General features: G+C 43.0%; 1 protein-coding gene and 1 long non-coding RNA gene across 2 annotated transcripts in view; one reads left to right on the top strand and one right to left on the bottom strand.

Annotated features, from left to right (window-relative positions):
* The window catches only part of LOC134338169 (beta/gamma crystallin domain-containing protein 2-like), a 75,600-nt gene extending 61,257 nt beyond the window's left edge, over positions 1 to 14,343 (bottom strand). Inside the window, exons 1-2 of the mRNA XM_063033782.1 lie at positions 13,499 to 14,343; positions 3,144 to 5,055 (exon numbers count right to left, since the gene is read on the bottom strand). Coding sequence (XP_062889852.1) covers positions 3,144 to 5,055; positions 13,499 to 13,710 — 2,124 coding nt within the window. The 5' untranslated portion in view covers positions 13,711 to 14,343. The remainder of the gene's footprint in view (positions 1 to 3,143; positions 5,056 to 13,498) is intronic.
* LOC134338170 (uncharacterized) overlaps positions 13,817 to 16,341 on the top strand; it is a 65,109-nt gene continuing 62,584 nt past the window's right edge. Inside the window, exon 1 of the long non-coding RNA XR_010016156.1 lies at positions 13,817 to 13,947. This is a non-coding gene — a long non-coding RNA (uncharacterized LOC134338170). The remainder of the gene's footprint in view (positions 13,948 to 16,341) is intronic.

Genomic DNA, 16,341 nt, shown 5'->3' with positions numbered 1-16,341 from the left:
TTGCACGGAAAATTTGAAATCATTAATCTATTACAATATTTTCAGCTAGAAAATCATGATATTTTAGACATAAGGCATTAACTTGTTCATCGCGAAATGTGAAGTCACAATCTGCAATTGTGGAGAAATCAAAAGCTGACCATTCTTGTACCTCATCTTCAGGAAACCTTTCTTCTAAATGAACATAAAGACTATTTATATATGTCAGCAGTGAACTTGTATGTACTGTGACGTTTTGTTTACGTTGTTGGCTTAGCAAAACTTTAACTTTGTCACTCCACGAAACACTGTCTCCCCGATACTGCTTTCTTACCTTGATAATTTTACCTCGCGCAAGATGAAGTCAATCAATCGGTGTCAGGCCACTGTTTTGCAGAATCTTGCACAGTGCGGCCAGTTCATCAAAGACATCACTTAAAGCCTGTAAAGCTACTTTGTACGTGAGGTTTATCAATTTCTTGTGACAGTATTTAGCCACAGGGTCATTTGACTGATCTTTTTCAATCAAAACTTAGTGAGCTATCTACAGGATTTGAAATAGATCTTTGTAAACTTTACGATATGAACACTGTCCGCCAAAGATGGCTGCCGCCGTGATGCAGCTGTACAAACCGGAACAGGAAAGGTGAAGTGACGTAAGTTAGTGACATGCATTGTGGTATTTGGAAAACCGACGAACTAGTTAGCAGAAACATTTAGCTAAAAGATTATTTTCAATAAGTATAATTATTAATTACTACATTATTTTAGGTAACTAACCTTTTGTGCGCACATTAATTTCCTTTCTGGGCTGGTTGAAAAACATGTGTGCATACGCACACAGCTTAGAGGGAACATAGCCCGCCACCACACCTCCTCCCTCGCCACCATTCATGGCCCCAAACATTCCTTCCAGTTGAGGCAACACTTCACATGTGAACCTGATGGGGTCATCTATTGTATCCGGTGCTCCTGATGTGGTCTCCTGTATATTGGTGAGACCCGACCTCTTTGTCGAGCACCTTTGCTCCACCCCTCACACAAAGCAGGATTTCTCACTGGCCACCCATTTCAATTTTACTTCTTATTTCTATTCCGACAAGTCAGTCCATGGCCTCCTCTACTGCCACGATAAGGCAACACTCAGACTAGAGGAGCAACACCTTATATTCCATCTGGGTAGCCTCCAACTTGATGGCATGAACATCGATTTCTCGAAATTCTGGTAATTATCCGTCCTTCACCATTCCCATTCTTGTTTCCTTCTCACACCTTCTTTTCATACCTATCACCTCCCCGTTCCCTTTCTTCCATAGTTTTCTGTCCTCTCTTATCAGATTCCCCTCCTCCAGCCCTTTAACTCTTTCACCAATCGACTTTCCAGCTTTTTACTTCACCCCCTCCCCTCTCCCATTTTCACCTATCACCTACCACCTTGTACTTCTCCCTCTCCTCCCCTCAGCTTCTTATTCTGACTGCTTCCCCCTTCCTTTTCAGTCCTGATGAAAGGTATCGGCCCAAAGCCTTGACTGTTTATTCACATCCATGGATGCTGCCTGAGCTGCTGAGCTCCTCCAGCACATTGTGTGTATTGCACTAGATTTCCAGCATCTGCCTCTTTTGTCTAGTCATTACATTTCTGTGGATGGATGTAGGTCAAGCCATCCCTTCTGATAGGTTCTGACCAGAAAGCATAGAAAACATAGAAAACATAGAAAATAGGTGCAGGAGTAGGCCATTCGGCCCTTCGAACCTGCACCGCCATTCAGCATGATCATGGCTGATCATCCAACTCAGAACCCTGCACCAGCCTTCCCTCCATACCCCCTGATCCCTTTAGCCACAAGGGCCATATCTAAGTCCCTCTTAAATATAGCCAATGAACTGGCCTCAACTGTTTTCTGTGGCAGAGAATTCCACAGATTCACCACTCTCCGTGTGAAGAAGTTTTTCCTAATCTCGGTCCTAAAAGGCTTCCCCTTTATCCTCAAACCATGACCCCTCGTTCTGGACTTCCCCAACATCGGGAACAATCTTCCTGCATCTAGCCTGTCCAATCCCTTTAGAATCTTATACGTTTCAATCAGATCCCCCCTCAATCTTCTAAATTCCAACGAGTACAAGCCCAGTTTATCCAGTCTTTCTTCATATGAAAGTCCTGCCATCCCAGGAAACAATCTGGTGAACCTTCTTTGTACTCCCTCTATGGCAAGGATGTCTTTCCTCAGATTAGGGGACCAAAACTGCACACAATACTCCAGGTGTGGTCTCACCAAGGCCTTGTACAACTGCAGTAGTACCTCCCTGCTCCTGTACTCGAATCCTCTTGCTATAAATGCCCCCTTACAGCCTTTTGTTGTAAGGGGGAAACCAGCATCAGAATTCAGCTATCACTTGAAGACTCATACTAGATAAATGTGGATCTAATAAGTTGTACCCAGCAAATTCCATCATCCATCTTTTCTCAAGTTATATATGGTAGTCAATAGTTTAGTATAAAATCAATATTTACAGTTCTGGGATCTCATCAAGAGGCAGAAAATCAAATGGCTTGATCAAATGACAAGTAAAAAGACTTGTTTGCAACGGGGAAATTTCTTGGAATTAATGGTACTCTTGGATAAAAGAGAATTAACTGAGCTTATCAAATACAGAATTGATTTCTACAGGGCCACAGGGAGCCGATAGCTGGCCGGTGACATCCACACTGGACTTTGAACCGAGCGGCCCCATGGTTCGAATCCAGCCGGCTCAAATCTGTGCTGGGTTGAGCATCCAGCTGGAAACTTGACCTCGTAAAAAAAAACAGACAAGCACTAAGGAAACGGACAGCTGATGCGCCAAACAAGGTGCGGAGAGGATTTAATTAGTTAATAGGGAGTCAATGTCAACACTTGCAAATGGTTTGAAATTAAAGGACTGATGCAGGAGTTCAGAGGAAGATTGTGGTCCAGCAGATAATCAGACATTGTCTGGAACTACGTATGTATATTTAATGCTGGTAAGGGAAGTTCTCTACTCAACTTTATTCGCCATAAACATTTATATATGTATTAGGAATTTGTTGTACTGTGTTAGTGCGACATGCAACAAAAATATTGAACAAACACAAAGAATTATATAAAAATAGAGTTAAAGGTTATGGACAGATATAATGTACTCACCCATCCATCTGGAAAAGCTGTCAATCTTGCTGGTTTCTTTTCAGAAGGAAAAGAAATCTTACTCTTCCGAAGATCCTGTCCACTATCTGACAGACAAGTGAATCCAGGTATCAGTTTCTCAGGGGTGCTGAATAGAAGGTTAGTCCTTCTGGTGCCCAAACTCTCATTGGATGATTGGGCAAGTGAATTTGGTGTTGATAGTTTATCCAAAGCTACTGTTGCTGTGGGAACATCCTCTTGTGACGGGCTTCTCTGCATTCTATTTTGTAACGTTGCTGGTGCGGCACTGATTTGCTTTTTAGTCGTTGAGAGATCAAGTGACCTGCTGGAGAACGATTCTGTAGGATTGCGATATAAGTTATACAAGAAACTGTTGCTAATCCTAGACCGAATGCTGTCTCCAACGAGGGCTTTCGTGCCTTCTGAACTTGCACTGTCATCTAATTTGTTTCTCCCAGATAAAGAAGATTGGAAGACTATGCTGTTTTGCACAGAAACACGTTGGGTTCCAATTTCAAACTTCTCCTCAAGCAGCTTCTTCATCATCTGCCCAGGAGTGAGACTTGCCTTGTTTGTCAATACCATTGAGAATTTTTTTTGAGGAGGTTCCAAAACAGGTTGGGTGGGCAAGCTTGGCAAAAGTTTTCCATCAACTGCCACAGGTTCTGCTGCCTCTGGTGTTTCCGGTGGCTCCTCGGTGATTGAGGAAGATGGAGAAAGTATTGGATTAGTTTGATCCTCTTCAATGGGAGGCAGTGTGGCAAAGGGAGAAGTGGAGGAATGAGGTCTCTGGTTCCTTGCATTTTTATTACGACTCAAGAGTATGGGAACATCCAAGTTACGAATAGTATCGACAAAGCCATCGATTTCTGACTGACCATCAGAGTCATCCAGGGCACTTGTGAGACTAATCTTCATGTTACCTTGAAAGATGGCATCATCAAGTGACAGCTGATTTTCTAACAAGGGGCTTCCAGATAGATGAAGGTGTTGAACTCTATTTCCTCCTAATCCTGTACTCACATATGGGAATTTGAGGGCTTCTCGTTGAGGCTCTGGATTCACCATTGAGGAGCTTTCAATCTTTATGTTTTCTGATTTATCCGTAGGTTTTTGCAGCGGCATACTTTGAGAAGTAAGCGTCAGGGTTTCAGCAGTTTGCACTTTCATAGACTCTTCGGGGAAATTTACAATACTTTGTGGTGGTCCTTCTTGGAGACTGCCAAGAGAGCTGTATGGTACTGAATCCAATTTTACCTTTTGAGATCCACTTTCCTCAGTGGTCAGGAAAGGAACAGTTTCAGTAATACGACCATTCTGGTCAGGGCTCTGTTGATACAAAGTGTTCATCTGCTGAGCAGATCCAGAAGAATTCACATTCTTCCAAGAGCCACTTCCATCACATTGAGGGTCTTTGCCAGGCTGCTGAGAAGGTTCCTGCCTAATTGTCCCAATAGAGATGACTGAATTCATAGGACTCTGCTTTTCCAAACTCTCACTCCATGTTGGATTGTCTGGCAAAGAGAGAACCTTCTGATTAGTGCTATCATTTGTTGTAGTTGGGTCAACTCCATTCACAAATATTTCATCCTTAATGAACACATTATAAACTTTATGCTTCAAACCTTCTTGTCTTGGCTGCAAGGAGTTCTCTGAATTTCCACTCCCACCATCACCAAGACCTCCATTGACGTTCTGCAGAGTGGCAGTGCTTGCTGTATGTGTAAAGTTCGCACTACCTGCAGGTTGAGAAGGCACGACACTGGATGGGTATAGGTCAGTCTCAGGGAGAAATCTGCTGTTAGTGCTCATTATCTTGATGTCACCTTCCTCTTGCTTGCAGCTGACTACCAAACCTCCTGCTTGCTGTAGGGGCTCCGGCAGGCTGGCCGGCTTCTGAAGGTCAGGTTTCCTGAGAAAACAAATTTCTAAAGATATAACACCGTTCTCCAGAAACCTTCAGATACAAGAAAGGTAGGTACAATACTTCAAAGGGAACACATTATTAGATAGACAGACCGAGTCTTAAGACAAGGTTAAGAAGCAATGCATTTCTCAGATCTGCTCAGCTGATCAAGTTCATATTTTTTTGTGTAACTTTGTTTACTGCTATTTGTGCTTTGTGCTGTGTATGACTGTTGGTTTTGTGTTTTGTACCTTGGCACTGGAGGAACGCGGTTTCATTTGGCTGTATTCATGAATGGTGGAATGACAATTATACTTGAACGTGCCAGCTCTCAGAGCTTTCAACCAATCCCGTCTCTTCATTTATAATCAATAATCTCTCACATACTCATCAAAGTGGCCCCTCTGCTATTTCACTGAAGCTCTGAGTAAAATTGGTCAGGCTGTGCGACATGATTGAAGGTGGAAACATAATGAATGGGGCTTGACTGGTGACAACTACAAAAGGAATGTTACTGTGGGTGAGAGAACAATTAAAGAACAATAGGCCCAAGCTTGCTATATATAAACTTGCTACAGTGGATTGAATAAAAGCAAATTCAAACTGACTGAATGTTTTAAACTACAAAATTGCACTTAGAACATAGAGCATAGAAAAGTACAGCACAGAGACAGGCTCTTTGGCTCACAATGTTGTGCTGAACCAGCTAAGAGGCAAATCAAAAACCCCTGAATAGTAATCCCTCCTACCTTGACAATATCAATGCCCAATGTTCATGACATCTTCCTCACTTATATATGCCTATCTAAACATTTCTTAAAAGCCTCTAATATAATTGCCTCTACCACCATACAAGGCAGTGCATTCCAGGCATCCATGACTCTCTGAATAAAAAACTTACCCCCACATCCCCTATGAAACTACCCCCTCTCACCTTCAATGCATGCCCCCTGGTATGAGACATTTCTACCCTGGGAAAAATACACTCCCTGTCTGCTCTATCAATGCCTCTCAGATCAGATCTCCCCTCAGTCTCCGTCACTCCAGAGAATAGAACCTAAGTTTATCCAGCCTCTTTTGATAGCACATGTCCTCTAAACCAGGGAGCATCCTGGTAAACCTCTTCTGCACCCTCTCCAAAGCCTCAACATCCTTCCTGTAGTGAGGTGACCAGACCTGTATGCAATACTTCAGATGTGGCTTAGCCAGAGTTTTCTAAAATAGAAGTGATCGGAACATAGGTCTAAACATTAGACTCAAAAAAGATAGAATGCTTTATTTAAGGAAATATCTGCTCCTGTTGTGTTTAATGATGCAGCTCTATAAAACTCTGGTTAGGCCACACTTGGAGTACTGTGTCCAGTTCTGGTCACCTCACTATAGGAAGGATGTGGGAGCATTGGAAAGGGTACAGAGGAGATTTACCAGGATGCTGCCTGGTTTAGAGAGTATGCATTATGATCAGAGATTAAGGGAGCTAGGGCTTTACTCTTTGGAGAGAAGGAGGATGAGAGCAGACATGAGAGAGGTGAACAAGATAATAAGAGGAATAGATAGAGTGGATAGCCAGTGCTTCTTCCCCAGGGCACCACTGCTCAATACAAGAGGACATGGCTTTAAGATAAAGGGTGGGAAGTTCAAGGGGGATATTAGAGGAAGGTTTTTTACTCAGAGAGTGGTTGGTGCGTGGAATGCATTGCCTGAGTCAGTGGTGGAGGCAGATACACTAGTGAAGTTTAAGAGACTACTATACAGGTATATGGAGGAATTTAAGCTAGGGGCTTATATGGGAGGCAGGGTCTGAGGGTCAGCACAACATTGTGGGCTGAAGGGCCTGTACTGTGCTGTACTATTCTATGTTCTATGTTTAATAGTTACAGCAACACCAGACATACAGACATTAGTCAGAAAACAACAGAGATTGCAGATGCTGGCATCCAGAATAGTAAACACAATGCTGAAAGAACTCAGCAAGTCATGAAGAATCTGTGTTGGTGCTGATGCAGATCTTCACCCAAAGCAACAATGTATTCAGATACACATGAACACAAAGGATTCTGCAGATGCTGGAAATCTTCAGCAACACACAAGCACAAATTTTGGAGGCACTCAGCCAGTCAGGCAGTATCTATGGATGGGAATAAACAGTCGATGGTTCAGGTCCGGACATTTCATCAGGACAGACACAGATACTGACTGACTTTACAGTTTCTTCCAGCATTCTCAGAGGGAAGCAGAGAGATTGTCATTACTAAGAAGGAGGAGGAGTTGGTGGGGCAGAGACTGATATGGGGGTTGGGTGGAGGGAGGGAAAGATGGGCAGATGGAGCCATGTGGAGAAGGGAAGATGGAGGGAATGGAAAAGTGCACAAAGAGAGAAGGACCAAGGATGAACAGGTGAATAACCTTATATTGGAACTTCTATTACATTTTAAACACTGCTACATCTGTGTTGGGTGTCGGGGTGGGGATACATCTCTACCAAAGGAGGTGTAAGGAGCTCCTTCCCTCCACTAGCCTGCTGGTCACCCTTGGGCAAGGTGTAACACCTTCTTAGTCTCCCTGGTCAGGGACATGTGAAGTGATGGGAGCAGGTGGTGGATGGTCATATGAGCAGCTGCTGCATATCACAAGTCCTGGTTATGCGACCACTGACGCCAGGCAGACAATCTCTGAAGAGTATTGCTAATGGCTGGGATCAGGGTCTTGTAAAAACACTGCCTAGAAGGCAATGGAAAACCAGCTCTGTAGAAAAATTTGCAAACAACAGTCATGGCCATGGAAAGACCATGATCGCCACGTTATACATGGCTCATAACGAATGAATGAACATCTGTGTGTGGTTGGTATCAATATTTTACATTATCAATCCCTACTTCTATTGCTATAATGGAAACTGCCTCAGTAAAATAAAGGAAAATAAATCACCCTGCCATTGGAGACATTGAAGTCAGTTAATATAGGCAGTAGCAGTTTAAAAATACACCATTGACATCCAACAAAAATGGCATTTGGAATATGTCTGGCCTCCGAGATGTTTACTTCTGGCCTTCTTCAGAGCTTCCAACATGACAGTAAATCCTCTAGATTAAGACCTTAAGATATAGGAGCAGAATTACGCCATTTGGCCCATTGAGTCTGCTCCACCATTTCATCATGGCTGATCCATTTTCCTCTCAGCCCCAGTCTCTTGCCTTCTCCCCGTATCCCTTCATGCTCTGACTAATCAAGAACCTATCAAAACTCTGCCATAAATTCAGGCGGGTGTGGAGACTTGATCTCCATAGCCTCCTGAATTCCACAGATTCACTACTCTCTGGCTAAAGAAATTTCTCCTCGTCTCCATTCTAAATGGATGTCTCTCTATTCTGGGACTCCATCTTCTAGTCTTAGACTCCGGTCCTCTCCACATCCACTCTATCGAGACCTTTCAACATTTGGTAGGTTTTAATGAGATTCCCCGCCCCCCCATTCATCTGAAATCCAGTGAGTAGGGGCCCAGAGCATCAAATGCTCGTCATATAACAAGCCTTCCAATCCAAGAATCATTTTCCTGAACCTCCTTTGAACCCTCTCCAACGTCAGCATATCTTTTCTTAGAAGAGGGGCCCAAAGCTGCTCATGAGGCCTCCAAGTGAGGCCTCACCAGTGCCTTATAAAGCGCTTTTATATTCTAGTCCTCTTGAAGTGAATGCTAAAATCGCATTTGCCGCCTTCACCACTGACTCATCCTGCAGATTAACCTTTGTCTCTTTCCACATGAATATAAAACTTCATGTTAGCCAATTGAAATGCTATTCTTTTGTGGAATTGATAATCCTTTGTAACATTCCTGCATAGAGTTTTTTATAATTAAATTTGCCAAAAGCCAGGTTGCAACCACCTCATTGTCAGTGCAATACTAAAACCATTCCAGACTACCATACTTTTCAGCTTTCAATAGTCCAGTGACTAAGTGATTTTTATAGCTGGTTCCTCCTTTCCAAGTATTCATTGAAACTGGCATCAGTAAATTATTAAAGACTAACTCCATATGCAGTCCAGCAGATGTATATTAACACGTTGTCTTGGTAAACGAATTAAACTTTTTAGAACCAGTCAAGAAAACAAATAGAATATTATGTTTAAGAATTAGAGCAACCATGCTTTGAACATTGCTACAATATTTCAAGTTCAAGTTCTGTATATTGTCATTCAACTCTACACATGTATACCGCCAAATGAAATCTTTCTTCAGACCAAGGTGCACATATAATTCACATACATAACACATAAAACCTAAAGTAATATTATCAGGAATAACTTAACAAATAATAAGGTGCATATATGATACAAGTTTAAAGTAAACAGTATAACACTACTGGCACTTCATACGTGATGAGATCATATGATGATATTCATACACGGTAGCAGGGAGTTCAGTAGTCTTATGGCCTGGGGGAAGAAGCTGTTTCCTAGCCTAACAGTTCTTGTCCTAATGCTATAGTACCTCCTGCCTGATGGTAGGAGGCTGGATGGATGGGAAGATCATTGGCATGCTAAGGAGTGATGTCTATGAAGTTTGAAGATATGGTAAATTCTATAAAGAAAGGCACTGCACCAAATGTTGCTTTGCTCAGTAAATAATTAAATTAATTTAAATCAATCTAAATTGCTAACTATTTTCCGGTATTTCAGGGTCAGAATGGTAGAACATAATTTAACATGAGGTCATAAATGCCAGCTAATGAAACACTGAAAATTGGACATTATGCTCGGATCAGAACTTGGGTCAGGCTGTTCTGCTCCCTCTACACCCATGGCTATGTGGTTCAGCACAACTCAAATGCCAACTATAAATTTGCTGAAGACATAACTGTTGTTGGCAGCATTTCTGATGGTGACAAGGAGGCGTACAGGAATAAGATACATTGGCTGGTTGAGTGGTGTCACAACAGCAACCTTGCACTCAGTGTCAGTAAGACCAAGGAACTGACTGTGGACTTGGCAGGAAGGGGAAATTGAGGGAACACACCCAATTCTCATTAAAGGTTCAGAAGTGGAAAGGGTGAACAGTTTCATGCTCCTAGATATCAATCTCTCTGAAGATCTATCTTGATCCCAACATATTGGTTGCAATTGCAAAGAAGGCATGACAGCAACTATAGGAATTTGAGGAGTCTTAGTATGACTACAACAAACTTCTACAGATATACCATGGAGAGCATTCTAACAGGATGCATCACCATCTGGAGGATGGGGGCCACTGCACAGGATCGGAAAAAGCTGCAGAAGCTTGCAAAGTCACCAGCTCCATCATGGTACTAGTCTCCCCAGCATCAAGGACATCTTTGAAAGGCAATGTCTCAAAAAGGCAGCATCAGTCATTAATGTTACGTACCCCGTAACTGGGTTGCCAAACCAGCAGAAATGGATCACTCAGTTGGAGTCTGGAGTACTAGAACTAAGAAAGTTTTATTAAAGAAACAAGCAACACAGTAATTGAAAGGATAATAAATGCAACAGTTCAGTGATGATAAACACACATGTGCACAGAATTAAGATAACAGCATCAATCAAGCTCTATCGTTGTCTAGGGGTAAATGACCAATTTCAAAATGACTCAAAGTTCAGTCCAGTTTGTAGTTCAGTTTGCAGTAATCGTTTCCATGGCGATGGACAAGGTGGGGGAAGAGAGACAGAATAGGAACAACTGATCATTCAGCACAGCTTCACTCACAGACCAGCGGGATGGCTCACAAACAGCATTTGGGCGGGTCCTTGGTGATGTCACCTGAGGTCACCGACTGTGACCCCTCCTCCAGATGCGGTCGATCCTCTGCAGTGAACCCGGCACCCAGGCAAGGGCGGACACACACCGGGTTCCCGCTGATCGTACCTTTCCACCCTGTGCGTTGTCCGGTACTTCTCACCACTCGTGAGAGGCGCACCGCTTCCAGGGTCTCGTTACCTCGGGTGGCGTGTGTGTCTGTCTTAGCGAACCTGTCCCTTTTTATCTCCCTGCTGGGGTATCGCCTGTCCATCACTTCAAACAGTTCAGGGTTCAAAGGGGGGAGCCGCTCCAGACAGCTCTTCCTCCCACATCCCTTCATTACACATCTCCAGACGCTGCTCCATTGTTCCTTATCTCTCCTTCCCCTGAGGGCAGGTGGCAGACCAACTGCTGATGCCACTGATGCTAGCCCAGGCCAGCAAACATCTTAATTTTATGTGTATTCTCGTAACATTAAGGACCCGCATTACTCAAGACATGCTGTCTTCTTAGTACTACCACCAGACAGGAGGTTGAGGAACCTGAAGGCACACACTCAATATTTTAGGAACAGCTTCTTCCCCTCTGCCAGCAGATTTCTGAATGGACATTGAAGCAACTCATGAACATTACCTCAGCATTTTCGCTCTCCTTTTGCACCACCTATTTAATTTAATTATATCTATAAAATATATTTATATATTTTTATTTCTATAATAGATATATATAGGTGAGGCCAAATTTGGAGTATTGTGTACAGTTTTGGTCACTGAATTATAGGAAAGATGTCAACAAAATAGAGAGAGTACAGAGAAGATTTACGAGAATGTTACCTGGGTTTCATCACCTAAGTTACAGAGAAAGGTTGAACAAGTTAGGTCTTTATTCTTTGGAACGTAGAAGGTTGAGAGGGGACTTGATAGAGGTATTTAAAATTATGAGGGGAATAAATAAAGAGTTGACGTGGATAGGATTTTTCCATTGAGAGTGGGGGAGATTCAAACAAGAGGACATGAGTTGAGAGTTAAAGGGCAAAAGTTTAGGGGCAACATGAGGGGGAACTTCTTTACTCAGAGAATGGTAGCTTTGTGGAACGAGCTTCCAGTAGAAGTGGTTGAGGCAGGTTCGATGTGGTCATTTAAAGTTAAATTAGATAGATATATGGACAGGAAAGGAATGGAGGGTTATGGGCTGAGTGCAGGTCGGTGGGACTAGGTGAGAGTAAGAGTTCGGCACGGACTAGAAGGGCCGAGATGGCCTATTTCCGTGCTGTAATTGTTATATGGTTATACATTTATTATTGTAATTTGAAGTATCTTTTATGTACTGCACTGTACTGCTGCAACAAAACAGTAGATTGCACAACTCACAGTATATTCAACCTGATTCTGATTCAGATTACCTACCAGTTGAGGCAACATGTGGAGGTGATCCAAGAGATTCACTCGCCCCATCATTGAAATATTCCCACAACCTATGGACTCACTTGCTTAATATTTATTGTTTGTTTGTTTATTATTATTTTGTTTTCTTTCAGAAGTTGCACAGTTTGTTGTGTTCTGTACACTGGATGAACGCCCAAGTTGCTGCAGTCTTTCAGATGAAGTGCAGCTTGATGGAATCAATATGGATGGGTGCTCACCGGTTCACATGGATGTTGTGGGCCGAATGGCCTATTTCACTGCTATACTGTATTACTCTAATTCTCTGTACATTAAAGAAGAAAATAACATTGACTTTATATTTGACAGCACTAGGACAAGAAACCAGGCTGTTAATAAATTATGTTGTTTCTCTAACTACGCATTATATAAGAACTAACAGTGATGTCGAAATTTAAATGCCTTCTTTGTGAGTGACCCTCGGAAGTCATTCGGAATGTCAGTCTCACCAAACTCTGGTCAAAAAGGAATGGAACCACACAGGAACCGGATCAGCTGGAAATGGTTGCTGGATAATGTCCAATTTCATTCCCTTAATCTACAATTCACTGTAAGTATACATTCCTCAAATGCAACATCAAACAAGACCATTTAAAAAGTTTACTTGAATCTGAATAAGAGAGCTATTATAATTTAAAAAAAGATACTGATCTTTTTACTTGGAACCAAATGTTAAAACATTTTAGCCAAATAGATTAGACGCTTCCTTGCTGCAGTGAATGATCGGTGTCTGTTCTACGCTGCCCCTTTTCATCCTTTTAATAACAATTCAAACCCATACCGCAAGATTGGAGATTCCTGTACTTCAAGACTGCCGTGGAAGTAATTAGCCACCTCTGACCTAACGATATTTAATACCTGAAACTTTCTATAAGACGACTGAGGTGACCTTTCACCCACTAAGGTCAAACTAGACCCTCTTTAACCCGCCCCGCTGCCCTTTAACCCAGCCAAACGGCGCCACAAATTCTCAACTTCTTTCCTTAAAATAATAAAGTTTCTGACGCAGGAGAGGTGCCTGTCTCTTCCTCTCCAACTTGATTAAACCAGACTCTGCTTGAAGGCTGTAATTAGGGCGAGAGTTTTGCCATCCTTAACTCGGACGTGGTGTCCTGTCTTTGACTCACCGCCCGGGGAGAAGCTGCTGACAAATCTTAAACTGCACAACCTACTTCCTGCGTCGAGTTACCCACAGAAACATAGCAACAAAACGAGAGAGGAGCAGGTTGATGCGGACCGCGCGGGAAGGACCCACCTGAGAGCCTGGGCGGCGGGCGGCGGCGGTAGGAAGCGACTGAAGCCTGGGTCCTGGTAGCGGGGACGTGGTGGGACGTGCAGCGAAGATTGTCCTCTGCTCTGCACTTGCTGCCCGGCGGATCCAGCGAGAGGCGGCTCCCGAGCGTTCGCCGCATTCCTCTGGCATTCCTCCGCAGGTTCGCTCGGATTCGAGGTTCCGCTTTCTGCCATTAGTACCTGTGGTCTCCCTGGGTCACTTGCCTCTGTCGAAACTAGGCCACCCGCATGCCCGTGTGCCCCCGCCTGCCCACCTCCTCCCCCTTTGGAGAGTGTGATAATGACTTCCAATCTAGTCTTTGTCACCTTGGAAACTTTACCTCGGGATTGACTGGAGGATTCACAATGATTCTCTGAAACTGGGGCGGAACAACTGCGGAATCTTTGATCTGTGCACCCTATTCTTCCCAGGTAAGTACTTAAAATGTCCTCAGCCCAGTCAGGGTGGTTCTGTTGTGCATCAAATTCCGAAGAACTTGTTTGGTTTTGGGTGTCAGGAATGCTGCCAGTTGGGTACACGATTTGTTTTACTGGGTGTGACTCGAGTCTCCCAGAATTTGAGAATAGATTCTGACAGTCTAATTCTGAACCTTGTGTGTGCGCGCAGTGTGGCAGTTCTACCTGACTGGCTTCTGAATTCCCCGCTCCCTTCTCCCTCTGCTCGGCTACTGCCACCTGTGGCAGGACTGTGGAGGAATCCGAGAGAACGATACCCTTCCTATCCTCCCTCCGATTACCCAAACTTTCAAAATCTTCCGAAGCCTTTCCGTCGCCGCTCAGGTCTGTCTCGGAAAAGCGGAAATTTCGTTTCTGTGGAGGGGAAAGGGAACAAAAGAGAGCCATAAACGTGAGATTAAATTGCTCAAGAGATGCCGAAAGAATTTGGCAGGCTCTTCGCGATACAGATTTACAGTGGCATGCAGAAGTTTGGGCACCCCGGTCAAAATTTCTGTTACTGTGAATAGTTAAGTGAGTAGAAGATGAACTGATCTCCACAAGTCATAACGTTAAAGATGAAACATCCTTTCCAACATTTTAAGCAAGATTAGTGTATTATTTTTGTTTTGTACAATTTTAGAGTGGGGAAAAAAGTAAAGGATCACCATGCAAAAGATTGGGCACCCCAAGAGATTTGAGCTCTCAGATAACTTTTACCAGGGTCTCAGACCTCAATTAGCTTGTTAGGGCTATGGCTTGTTCACAATTATTGTTAGGAAAGGCTAGGTGATGCAAATTTCAAAGCTTTATAAATACCCTGACTCCTCAAACCTTGTCTCAACAATCAGCAGCCATTGGCTCCTCTAAGCAGCTGCCTGGCACTCTGAAAATTAAAATAAATGATGCCCACAAAGCAGAAGGCTATAAGAAGATAGCAAAGCATTTTCAAGTAGCTGTTTCCTCAGTTCGTAATGTAATTAGGAAATGTCAGTTAACAGGAATGATGGAGGTCAAATTGAGGTTTGGAAGACCAAGAAAACTTTCTGAGAGAACTGCTTGTAGGATTGCTAGAAAGGCAAATCAAAACCCCCGTTTGACTGCAAAAGACCTTCAGGAAGATTTAGCAGATTCTGGAGTGGTGGGGCACTGTTCTACTGTGCAGCGACACCTGCACAAATATGACCTTTATGGAAGAGTCATCAGAAGAAAACCCTTTCCTGCACCCTCACCACAAAATTCAGCGTCAGAAGATTGCAACGGAACATCTAAACAAGCCTGATGCATTTTGGAAACAAGTCCTGTGGACTGATGAAATTAAAATAGAACTTTTTGGCCGCAATGAGCAAAGGTATGTTTGGAGGAAAAAGGGTACAGAATTTCATGAAAAGAACACCTCTCCAACTGTTAAGCACGGGGTGGATCGATCATGTTTTGGGCTTGTGTTGCAGCCAATGGCACGGGGAACATTTCACTGGTAGAGGGAAGAATGAATTCATTTAAATACCAGCAAATTCTGGAAGCAAACATCACACTGTCTTTTTTTAAAAAAATCTGAAGATGAAAAGAGAATGGCTTCTACAACAGGATAATGATCCTAAACACACCACAAAATCCACATTGGACTACCTCAAGAGGCACAAGCTGAAGGTTTTGCCATGGTCCTCACAGTCCCCCGACCTAAACATCATGGAAAATCTGTGGATAGACCTCAAAAGACCAGTACATGCAAGACGGCCCACGAATCTCACAGCACTAGAAGCCTTTTGCAAGGAAGAATGGGCGAAAATCCCCCAAACAAGAATTGAAAGACTCTTAGCTGGCTACACAAAGCGTTTACAAGCTGTGATACTTGCCAAAGGGGATGTTACTAAGTACTGAACATGCAGGGTGCCCAAACTTTTGTTTTGGGCCCTTTTCCTTTTTTGTTATTTTGAAACTGTAAAAGATGAAAATAAAAAAGTAATCTTAAAATATTAAAGAAATGTGTTATCTTTAACTTTATGCCTTTTGGAAATCAGGTCATCTTTTACTCGCTTAGCTATTCACAGTAACAGAAATTTTGACCAGGGGTGCCAAAACGTTTGCATGTCACTGTAAATGTCAGGGTTAATTACGTCGTACATTTTCATGCACCTCTCTTGGGTCAAAAACAAATGAAAACTTGAAAAGTCTCATTTGGTCATGCTAAAAGCACCCTTTTCACCACTCTGTCTACCAGTGTCCTTACTTTCAATTCCCCCATTCTTCCCCTACAACATGTGATATTTTTCCTGACCTGTAATTCTCAAACTCTTTTTGTACATTACGATTGAACATGGTTCCATTGCTTTCCAGATCACTCATGTAGCATGTATGGTGTTGCTCCCA

Source organism: Mobula hypostoma, chromosome 26 (genome assembly GCF_963921235.1).
Source record: "Mobula hypostoma chromosome 26, sMobHyp1.1, whole genome shotgun sequence".
Classification (NCBI taxonomy): Eukaryota; Metazoa; Chordata; class Chondrichthyes; order Myliobatiformes; family Myliobatidae; genus Mobula; species Mobula hypostoma.
The sequence above is the reverse complement of the archived record's forward strand: the minus strand, read 5'-3'. Positions and strand labels throughout refer to the sequence as shown.